Source organism: Cornus florida, unplaced genomic scaffold (assembly GCF_030987335.1).
Source record: "Cornus florida cultivar Cherokee Brave unplaced genomic scaffold, ASM3098733v1 CherokeeBrave_3.0.0_Hap2_Chr11, whole genome shotgun sequence".
Classification (NCBI taxonomy): domain Eukaryota; kingdom Viridiplantae; phylum Streptophyta; class Magnoliopsida; order Cornales; family Cornaceae; genus Cornus; species Cornus florida.
The window spans coordinates 90,114,972-90,126,170 of record NW_026775581.1 but is presented as its reverse complement, the minus strand read 5'-3'; the positions used below and the strand labels follow the sequence as shown (position 1 = coordinate 90,126,170).

At 33.4% G+C, this 11,199-nt stretch overlaps 2 protein-coding genes across 2 annotated transcripts; both read right to left on the bottom strand.

Annotated features, from left to right (window-relative positions):
• Window positions 1–4,159: 4,159 nt before the first annotated feature.
• LOC132286602 (heat shock 22 kDa protein, mitochondrial-like) lies at window positions 4,160–5,577 on the bottom strand. The gene is made up of 2 exons (XM_059788961.1): window positions 5,317–5,577; window positions 4,160–5,180 (listed from the first exon to the last, which is right to left on the bottom strand). Exons 1-2 carry the CDS (start codon window positions 5,321–5,323, stop codon window positions 4,756–4,758), a joined length of 432 nt encoding a protein of 143 aa, XP_059644944.1. The 5' UTR covers window positions 5,324–5,577; the 3' UTR covers window positions 4,160–4,755.
• Window positions 5,578–8,012: 2,435 nt separating this feature from the next.
• On the bottom strand, window positions 8,013–9,566 carry LOC132285139 (small heat shock protein, chloroplastic-like). Its single transcript, XM_059787307.1, has 2 exons — window positions 9,008–9,566; window positions 8,013–8,556 (listed from the first exon to the last, which is right to left on the bottom strand). Exons 1-2 carry the CDS (start codon window positions 9,165–9,167, stop codon window positions 8,180–8,182), a joined length of 537 nt encoding a protein of 178 aa, XP_059643290.1. The 5' UTR covers window positions 9,168–9,566; the 3' UTR covers window positions 8,013–8,179.
• Between the last annotated feature and the right edge of the window lie 1,633 nt (window positions 9,567–11,199).

Below are 11,199 nucleotides of genomic sequence, written 5' to 3'. Positions count from 1 at the left end.
TAATAAAATTTTGCCATCACCCCTTATATGTAAAAGTCATTATAAAAATGAGTAGTATTCATATGATAATTTAATATCCATTACTTATTTTGAATTTCCATTAAGTAATTGATTGGAGTTGGTATTACTCCGTACAATGTATTGGATTTATTGTATACATGTGGACAAAATAATGCTATGTTTTTAACTTGTGCTGGTCACATCAGATTGGTTTCCGAACACAGCTCTGTTGCAGGTAAAGAACATGTTCTTTGTTCCCAAGAAAATAAATGTCACTTTTAGCTTACAAGGTTAAATAGCTAAAACTAAAAAGGATAATTTCACTTAGGTTAGGCGTAATGACATATGGTATTCTTAATGTTTCAAATATTACAGTAGCCTCCTTCAAGATTTACTCTGGCTTAACACTTTGCCCCTTTCGGTGGCGGTCAAGGCCGGTCAAGGATCGTTTTTTACTGATATCATCTTTTTTTAAAGGTGAAATATCACATTTACCCTTACAAAGATTGCAAAGACATTCATACTTTCATTTTTAATTGAAAATTACGAATTAACCTAATAATAAGGGGAAAAAAAAGTGTACTCTCTCTGATTCCTCTCTCTCTCTCTCCAAACTCTGACCGACCTTGAATGGTGGTTCCATGGTCCATCGTCCCACTAGTGTATGGTGCGCTTGATCACCGGCACTACCTCGCTGAAAGACTGCTTGGAATTCACTCCCCTTTCCATCGCCAATTTCAGATCAACGGTCTTCGTCGAGGGCTGCAATCACAGCTGTTTAATCTTTTGGATCCACGTCTGGACTGTCGCTGATGGGATAATCACCCAAGTCAGCGAGCTATGAATAACCCATCGGCGATGAGCAACGATGTGCTCACTTGACGGCAAGCAAGGATGTCAGTGACACGGCGGCGGTGAGGTTTGAATGGCAAACAAAAAGGATGAAACGACTTACCGATGCTTATCAGCGTGAGGTCTTGACGGCGAGCAAGCAGCGAGGAACGAAACGGCGGCAGCAATGGAGGATTGATCTACGGTCGGTGAGCATAATGGATGTAGAAAGAGAGAATGAGCCCGGTGACGCAAGACACCTCTGATCCGGTGATGAAGCGAACTGAAACGGCAGCGGCGATGCATGATCTCAACAGCGATACCGACCATCAGTAAGCAAGGACGCTGTCGTTGAACCATTGGCGGCGGTAACTTGTTGGTGAGGACTGCGACAAGCTTGGTTTTTTAGTTCTGTTATTGAATCTTATGTTTGTCTAACTCTCGAATGACGCACGTGTTGTTTGATGAAATGCTTCATCGGAATGTTGTTACTTGCACCACCGTCATTTACAGATCTCGTCTAAATCCGATTCCCTTTGTTGAGATTGCATATACATATATATAAATACACACACATTTACCATATATGTATAAAACTATATATGCGTTTTATGGTGATAGAAGTGTATGAGGTGAGATGTGATGGTATCGGCAGTGGCTATGGTGGTGCAGAGGTGGTCCGTTGTGACAAAAATGGAGGAAGTGTTGGGGTTTCAAAGTACAGATAAATAAGTAGGCAGACTAATGGATTCAACAATTGTGTTGTTCAGGTCTTGGACTAAAGGTTCATATGGATGGGATCGGGTATGGAAAAAATGAAAATTTTGTTCCCCGGTTTGTTTTTTTTTTTTTTTTTTTTTTTTTTTTCTTTGCGTCACCATTTTTTTCAAGTAGGGGTAGAATGGGTACTTTGTTAAAGGTTTTTTTAATTAATAAAATTAATTTAATAATAGAGGATAGTTTAGTCATTTAACATGAGGTTTCTATCGGAACTGACCTTAGTCACATTGAAGGGAGGTTACTATAATATTTGAAACGTTAGAGGTACCGCCTGTAATTACGCTTAACCTCAAGTAAAGTAAGTGAAATTATCCCTTCATAATTTTCTAATAACAAAAGACGAAGACAGAATAGTGATTGCGGAAGTATAAACAAAACAAACCGATCCACCCAACCCATAACATTACCACAGGCACAAAAAAAAAAACACAAAAAAAAGGTCTACAAATTGAACTTCTTTTTTTATTTACCGAAAAAAAGAATTTAACTTTTTTTCAGATTTCAAAACAATATTAGTTAGTAAACAGTACAGTCATTACATACCCGTTCACTTTTTTCTACCATATCAATTTTTTTGAGTTTCTAATATTCTTACTGTACAGTCATTATTCCCATTCCTATTGAAATTAAAATAGGACCAACTAATTAGCTGATGCAGTACAATCTTACTGTCTAAATTAATTACTTGCCGACCAGATTATACATGGCTAAAAAGTTTAGCAGAGAATCTTCAAATTTACTAAAGCAGAGAAGATTTTTCTCCACTATAATTCATATACCTCCCAACACTTCTGAACTTCTGATGCAACAGTTTTGATACATCTTTATTCCAATATAATTATCCTTGGCCAAATCGAGACATGAAACCATCTCTCTCATAATACAATATCACAAAACAATTAGTTATCAAAGCTCAAACTGAAATGTCATAATTCAAAACTGCATAGTTCATTTTGCATTAGTCTTGTAAGAAAAAGTAACTTTGCTGTTCAGAAAAAAGAGAAGGAACTAAAATAAAATAAAAAACTCCTTTCCAAGAATGAAAGATAACAAATTACTGACTAACCAAAAAAAAAAAAAAAAAAATAGAAACACTTTATGTAACCAAGAAAAAGTAACTTTGCTGTTCAGAAAAAAGAGAAGGAACTAAAATAAAATAAAAAACTCCTTTCCAAGAATGAAAGATAACAAATTACTGTGACTAACCAAAAAAAAAAAAAAAAAATAGAAACACTTTATGTAACCATTATTTACTGTGAAATAATTTTCCAAATAAAAGAAAAATAGAGCTAATACAAGAGCCTCTATTATTATGATGACCCCTTCTGAACCTTAAGTTCGTGTGGGATGCGCTTGCAAGTGAAAAGATTCTTGATTTATGGGCGGATCAGAGTGGATGGCTAGGAACGTGGTTATGGTACGAAGGGCCAGGCTTCTCAGTGATTGGATTCCTTCTATGGTTCCAATGACTCCCTTCGGCGACACCTCAGGTGGTCTAGCAGGAAGAGCAGCAAGGCCAAGAGCGAACGAAATAGGGCTTATGCTTTTCAATCATTTCTTCGCCAGTTCATTTTCTGATTCCCCTCACATTTGTTATTAAGTGCATTTTTATCTTCTCAACCCACAAAGATTTCAAAAAAAAAAAAACCAACAACAACAACTAATATGGTATTCCATGGTCAAACCAATAGGGATTACAGAAAACAAAATTCAAAAGAAAACAAAACTACAGCTCATGGATGCCATAACCACAAACACAATAGTAATGTAAATATAAGTTGTAGGATCCATATGCTGTCTCAAGGTTACCCTTCTAATAACATAAGCCATAGGAGAAAATAATAATTGAATACTGCTATGCAAAAAAACATGGAAAGGAAATAAATTACAGATTTTACAATTGTTGGTTTGAACAGAGGCAGAAGTGTATTTTATTTTATTTTTTTCAATGAGGCAAGAACAGTATTGATCAAGAAGCATTACAATCGACATTCAGATAATCCAGCAACCGTAATGAATGCTGAGTGAGATTTGCATCCGTTTATAGAGTTGCAAACCATTCAATTACACAATTGAACCAAAATTATCAACAAAAGTAGAAAAGAAAATATCAAAATAAGCAAATAAATTCATATTACACAGTGTAGGATAAGATCCATTGTAAATTATCATACTTCTGTGTGTCTAAACGACCTCCAACAAGAAATAATTTTTCTATTTTTTAGTTTTTGATGAGCAGAATCATTTGCCTAGCTGCTTTGTATCAACAAATGAAGTTCATTGAAACTATATATACCACTGTAGTGAAAGACTTCATCTTGTGTACTTCTGGTCTTAAGACTTGTTGACCCTTAGATTCACAGATGAAAGGAAAATTAACTTGCATATTTATATGGACAGAAAAAGCAGCCACAAGAAGTCAAATATATACAAAAATTTAATTTACTTAGAAGTCATTACAAACCTTAATTCATACTCTTATATAGTAAATTACGAACTATTTTCTTGATTATAAATGTGTTCCTATATATATATATATATAATCCATTTCTCATATATGGAGCTGCTTTTGCATAGGTAAGAAAATATGACTCTTCTTCATTCAAATTTGCACATCCAATAATCAAAGAGTCTAAATCTTATTTAATAAACACCTTTGACTAATTCAAAGCTACAACAAAATTTGAAGCAAGCACCAACACAAATCACCCATTACTATACTGTAGCTACTTGACAAAACATATACAATTAAAGCAAATTAATTCCAAACTAACTGCCACCATTAGACAAATGAACACAGGGCAACAGCACAGCCAGAGGCCCCATTTCATACCAAACTAATTGAGACACACACACACACACACACATATATCAGAAATCCATCAAACATATAAATGCAAAACCATACCCCTTTCTCCTTGAATAAACATCTACATTTAAAACATTTGATATTTCTAATAAGATAGCTTCAATTGACAATCATGCCATTAGCAGCAAACACAAAAATTTCTAACTGTTTGTTCTTAGTTCATATATGCATATATGGCAGCAAAGAAAACACACATCAAGTAACATCATACTCCTGAAATTTTTAACAGTACCAGCTAGCTAGAGTGTAAATCGATCAAGCAATTAAGATCTACCTTAAATATTGAATACATCCTTCACACGTTTCATATTTGTGGTGGTGGAGTAGGGGGCCGGCACGCCACAAAACTCGATCGGTGCAGAGAGAGTTGAGAAGTTCATCTTCGGGATCACCATTTTCAGAATACCCATCTTAATGGTGGCCTTGATTTCGTCGAGTTTGTAAATACCCCGAGGAAGATCAATCACCCCAGAGTATGCCCTCACTGCCATATCGTTCTCATCTTCATCTTCTTTCTTTGTCTTCCCTTCGATGTGGATTGAATTTTTTTTGACGTTAACATCCAGCCCTTCTTTCCCGATTCCGGGCATGTCAATCCTTACTATTGCCTCTCGCTGGTATTCTATTACATTGCACATCGTACAAAAACCTTGATTCAGAAACGGATGTTTCATCGGAGCTATCACTGTCATCCGTAGAGCTATATATATACATACACATATAGAAATGAACCAAAAATCAGTAGACAAAATCACTATGTAGATTCACGAAGAGATAAAACCAAAACACAGTTAGGAAAATCAAAATAGAAACAGATTCAGAGAGCGATTGAATACGAGTCATTGCCACTTCCTCGGGAGCGATGGCCGGAGGAGCTGAAAGAGTGATGGTGGCCGGCGAAAGGAGAGGCGGCCACCGTGAACGACCGTTTAGATCGGAAAAGCTTTGCGACGGTGAGACATCTGGAGGCCATTGATATGAACCGTGAATGAAAATGTTGTGTATGTTTCTCTCTCTTCCTCTTTCACTCTCTAGGGTTTTCAGGGGGTTTTGAAAACATAGGAAAGAAAAGAAAGGAAAGGAAAGGATTACGAGAGAAATGAAAAGAAAAGAAAGGAAATGATAGTTATAATGTTTGGATTGATAAAAAAGAAAAGGAAGAAATTGATAATATTGTTGTTTGGATAAGATAAATGAGAGAAAACAAAAAAATTGATAATAATAAAATTACTATCTTATCCTTTCTTTTTAAGGTTAGAGGGTAAAATTAAATCAGCCTCCTCCATCTCTCCATTCTCATTCTCACTCCCCCTCACTGTCTCTCTCTCTCTCCTCTCCCTTACTGCAAACTACAGAATATACAAAAAAATTAGAAGATCAAAACCATATTTCCATAATTGTTGATTTCACTGTTGTTGATTGGGCATCATCTTCTTCGATTACTGGCAAACAAGGCTGTAGATTCATCTTCCTCCTCCGCGGCAACTGAGAAACCTGTTAGCGAAGAACCCGAAGCTTACCACATTTGAACCCTAGCTTCAGTCCTCGGTAGGTTTTAATCTCTCTCTATATATGGGTTTTATTTTAATTTTTTTTTTTTTTTTTTTCTAAAATCAACTAATCAAGGTCTGTAATCAACTTCCGGCGACTTTTTCGACGATCTCTGCAATTTCCGGCGACTTTTTTGACGATCTCTGCAACTTCTGGCGACTTTTCCGGATGGGCTCCAAACGTCATTTGCTCCCTTTCTCTCCAAATCCCTCCAAATCTTATCAATTTTGGAGAGATTTGGTTTTACTGTTTTGGAGGGATAGGCTATCCTTCCAAATCATTTCTTTTCTCTCCAAAACCCTCCATCCAAACACACCTATCCCTATCCTTCTCTTTCTTTTCTCTCCAAAACCCTCTAAATCCCTCAATTCAAACGAGGCCGAAGTGAATTGAGAGGGCGATTGTGAGTGGAAACGTTTTACAAGGAGGAAGGGAACAGAGGCAGGCATGTGTCCATTAGACAACAACCAAAACATATTTTTAAAGATAAACCAATTCATAAAAATAAATAAATAAAAAATACTTCAAATTGCAGTTTAATGTTCCCAGCATGAATACAAATACGAACACGAATACTTCAAAAAAAAAAAAAAGAAAGTAGAATATAAATACGACGTGACACGATTACATATAAATATAATTTTTTATTTTTATACATTTATTTAATAATATTATAAAACTTTAATTCATTTATAATTTTTATACAATTGCTCGGAAATAAATTAAAAAATAAAAATATGTCATTATTGTAATGATTTTTGTATCATATATATCATTATTTTATTATTTTGTAATGTTAGTATTTATATTATTTTCACGATTAGCAGGTAAGTGTCCAAAAAGTGTCGAGAAGTGTCAACAAAGTGTTCGAAATAATAAAATTAATTTTAGTTTATTAGGTACGACTCTTTCGTAGAACTGTCCATGCTTCCTAGTGTTTAACCAACTAATCTGTTCATTTATTTTATACAATATCCTTTATATTTATCCAAGTAATTGAACTGGTTTTTTAATTTGATTTCTCGGATATCAAATTACTAATTTAATTTTGTGTTTTTAACAATGTTATTTTACCATATGAAGATTTCTTTGGTTGGTTCATTCTATCTGACTTCACATTTAAATAATTGATAAACTAACTTCATTTTTTTTTGTTCGACTTCAGAATATACCTGCTCAAGAGGAAGATTGACAATAAAAACTACACCACAAATAGCCAAGGAACCCTTGTTTGGTTTGTAATTCTAAAAATAGTTTTCAAGAATTATAAAAGACAGTTATCTGTAAACAAATTTTTTTATAATTGAGTTTTTAGAAATTTTGTACAATTTAACTATTATCAGAGTTACAAACCATGCAGGTCTCAAAAGTTGCAATTGAATTGCAGTCTTTGCAGACAAACTTTGCAAAGAAGCCGAATCTTGTCCAAAAAACTCCTATTTATCTAACACACTGATATCCCACATAATATTATTTGTTGTGTATGAATCACCGAAATTATAACTAGAATTATCTCTTAAAACAAAAAGTTGTTTATGAATGCAGAAAGCCTGAAACCTGCATTTGTTTATAGAGTTGTAGAACATTCAACTACACAGTTTACAGTTAGTCCAAAAAATCAGCAAATATACAAAAGAAATATCAAAATAAGCAAACAAATCATTTTACTACACGACCTCCAACAAGAAATAATTTTACCATTTTGTAATTTTTGCTTATGAATCATTTTCATAGTTGCCCTTATCAACAAATGTAGTTCACTTTATTTTGACTTTTGAAAAATTAAAATAATATTAATAACAATATTATAATGTAATTCACTGATGAAACCATACTAGTGAAATCCTCATCCTGTGTGCTATTCAACACAGCCAAAGGTATGAATGAGTTAAATGTTCAAACTCTTTAACAGCCGGTGTATATTTAAATTTAAACAACAAATATTAATTACATCAATTAACAGTCAAGACACATAAGAAAGAGCAGTAAATCACAACTAAATTTACTTATAATAGCAAAATCAAAACTAAAAGCATACTCCATTGAATATTATGGCATTCAGAAAAATGTTCTTGTCAACTAAAAGACACATAAAAAGTTGAAAATCGGTTACTTTCACAAATTTCTAAATAACAACCAATTCACACATTACTTCTTTTTCTTCTCCTTTTTGCCCTTGGTATTCTTCTCCTTATTACCCTCCGCGTTCGGAACCATCAGCCTGAGAATTCCATTATTCATCTGGAACTTTACCCCATCAGCCCTTTGCTCATCGGGATTGAATTCGAGACTGCCAACATACCTCCTCCCACAATCATCCTTCTCGTATTCAATTTCTCCTTCGCCTTGGAAGAACACAGTGTGATTCTCTGTCCAAACCTTTATTCCGTTAACGCCAACACCAGGCAACGACATCCTCACAAGTACACCCTCCTTCACATCATTCACCTCCACCGCATTTCCCGGTCCACCGCATTGAAATGGATTTTCCATCTCAACTTCCTGAACTGGAACTGCAATCATAACTGTAGCAAAACAAACACCCCCGAATTGAATTAGAAATTCAGAGTTGTGCACTACAATAACAGGGTTGAAAGTTAAAATTGGATGATTACAAAATGGGTTTTATTTAAAATATAGAAATCATAAGTAGAACTATGGCAAGTAGAAATGACTAGAATAACTGTAAGAAATAAGATTGAAGACCAAAAAAGATTGAAGACTAAAATTTGCGTTAATTTTTTTTTTTTTTTTTACTTAAAACTATAAGTAGAATAAGAAAAGGATTGAAATTATGAGTAGAATTATAGCAAGTAAAACTATGAGTACAATAACTTTAATAAAAAAGATGAAACCAAAATTGAAGTAAAAAATAAGATTTGGGTAGAACAGTGTTGATAACTAAAATTGAGAACCAAAAGAGATGAATTTTGCTTAAAATTATATGTAGAACAAGAAAAAGATCACTAGGACTACCATTTGGATCCTTGGGTTTGACGTTGCCAGGAGAGGAGTCCTCGGTGGCGGCGGTGGTGGAGGTGCATGATCGAGCGGCGGCAAAGCCAGCTATGATGGCGGATGGGGCTTTAGGGTTGAGGAATTGGATTGAAGCGGTGGCGGCTCTTCTCATAGCCATTGATGAAGTCACTTTTGAGTAAAAGTCAAAATGTTCGGTACAATAAGTATAGTGCGATTAATTAACGTTAAGTTATGGTATGTGTATGTTTGGCGTCCACGACAAACCAATGTTAAATTGAGCAGGTTGGGGGCGCAATTGGGCTCAACCCAAAACATGAAATCCTCAATCATAAGTTCATAATATAGTCTAACCCGATGATCAGTGTATATATATGTGTGTGTGTGTGTGTATGTGTGAATTCTTCTTCTTTTTTTTCTTTTTTTTTTTTTTTCAATTTCTTTTATTACATAACACGTAATATATAAAATAAAGACAAATGAACACTAACCTTGTCCTAGATGATTTCTTTCCCCCTTTTTTTCTGTTCTTTTCTCAATTATATATAACCAATTTTTTCTTTTTCTTTTTTCTTTTTGGATAAAGTTATGCCACTACCCAGTCTACCCTTCTCATCATCGTTGCTGCCTTCGAGTGGTCCTCTCCTTGTCTCCTCCTCTACTTTGCGAGCGTTAGTGCAAGCCCTATCGGCTATATAGCTCTGAGTCTGCAGAGTAAAAGTCATTACTAGACATGCCACGTTGTTTTTGTCAAACTCATTTTTCTTGTCTTTATTATATATTTACAATTATAAAAAACCATATTTAAAAGTATATATTTATATATATATGTAACGAATATATTTACATAATTTTTGTGTGAATTCATACCTTAACAGCAAATATGATTTGGTAAGTGATACAGCACGTGATATATATATATCTATATAAATAGTTAAAGGATATTTTTATCTTAAAATTTAAAATTTTAATATATGAACGACTTATTAATTACAAGTGGTATAATTGATACGGGCTCATTTATTGTTCTAATATTGAGTCGTTCCTTTTTCATCTTGGTGCACTAAACCCCCTCTAATTTTAAGGGGTTGCACAAAACCCCCTTCTTCTTTTTATTTATTTATTTTTGGATCAATAAATATTCATAATTTACAAAGTTTTAAAAATTACTCTTTTGACACTTTTTGGTTGACTGACAATTAACTGAGGTTAAGATATAGTGTAAAATTATATAAATACATATGCATAAGGAAATAGGGAAAAGAAAATTTATGGGTTTTTTTTTGCCCCAAAAGAAAGGAGAAGGGGATATTATGCAATCCCTTGACACCAAAGGGGGTTTTAGTACATTAAGGCCTTACATTTTTAGTACACTTCTTTTTTCTTTTCTTTTTTTTTTTTTTCTACTTTTTAATTTTTTTAATGTAATTAATTAATAAAACTAAAATTTTGATTCAATATTTTGATTTTATTTATCTCGATGTAATATATTACATAAGGCATTTGATTGGAATTGTGTTTCATATGCTATTGTTAAACAGATGGATTATTTTCAATTTGGATTTAGAATGTACATAATATTCCATTGCACTCAGGGAATCTTGATGCCTATGTCATGGGATTGAGCTCGAGAAAGTGTAATTTATTGCTTTCTTAATATGGACCTTAGGTGCAATCAGGAAACTCAGTCATTAACATTGCATACATATTGTCATACATGTATGGTTCATTTTTAATCTAAAGTTTTTGTTTTAAAAATCTCAATTATCTACATCCAACTTATATTATTAAAATACTAATAACACAAGTTTAATTCTGTTATTTTTATTTTCATTTTTTTTTATTTTTTAGATTGGCAAGAAACACAAATCACATTAATATAAATTTTTTGTTTACACTCGGACTCGAATCCTTTCTTAGAATAGAGATGTTATGTGTTTGTCAATTAAAATACTAATAATTATTATTTTTATGATATGAATAAAGAGTATTTAGAAACTAGTGTGCAATTTGGTCAGGGATGAATTACTAATAGTGAGAATTCATATTTCTTTTTTGTACTTTTTGCAAAATTTCAAGTTCATACGTGGTAATTTTTGTTTGTAATGGCTGTATTTTTTATTTTTTATTTTGTAATGGCTATTTGGTTTTTGAATTTATTGCTAACCTTTTATGCTGCATTTCCTTGTTGG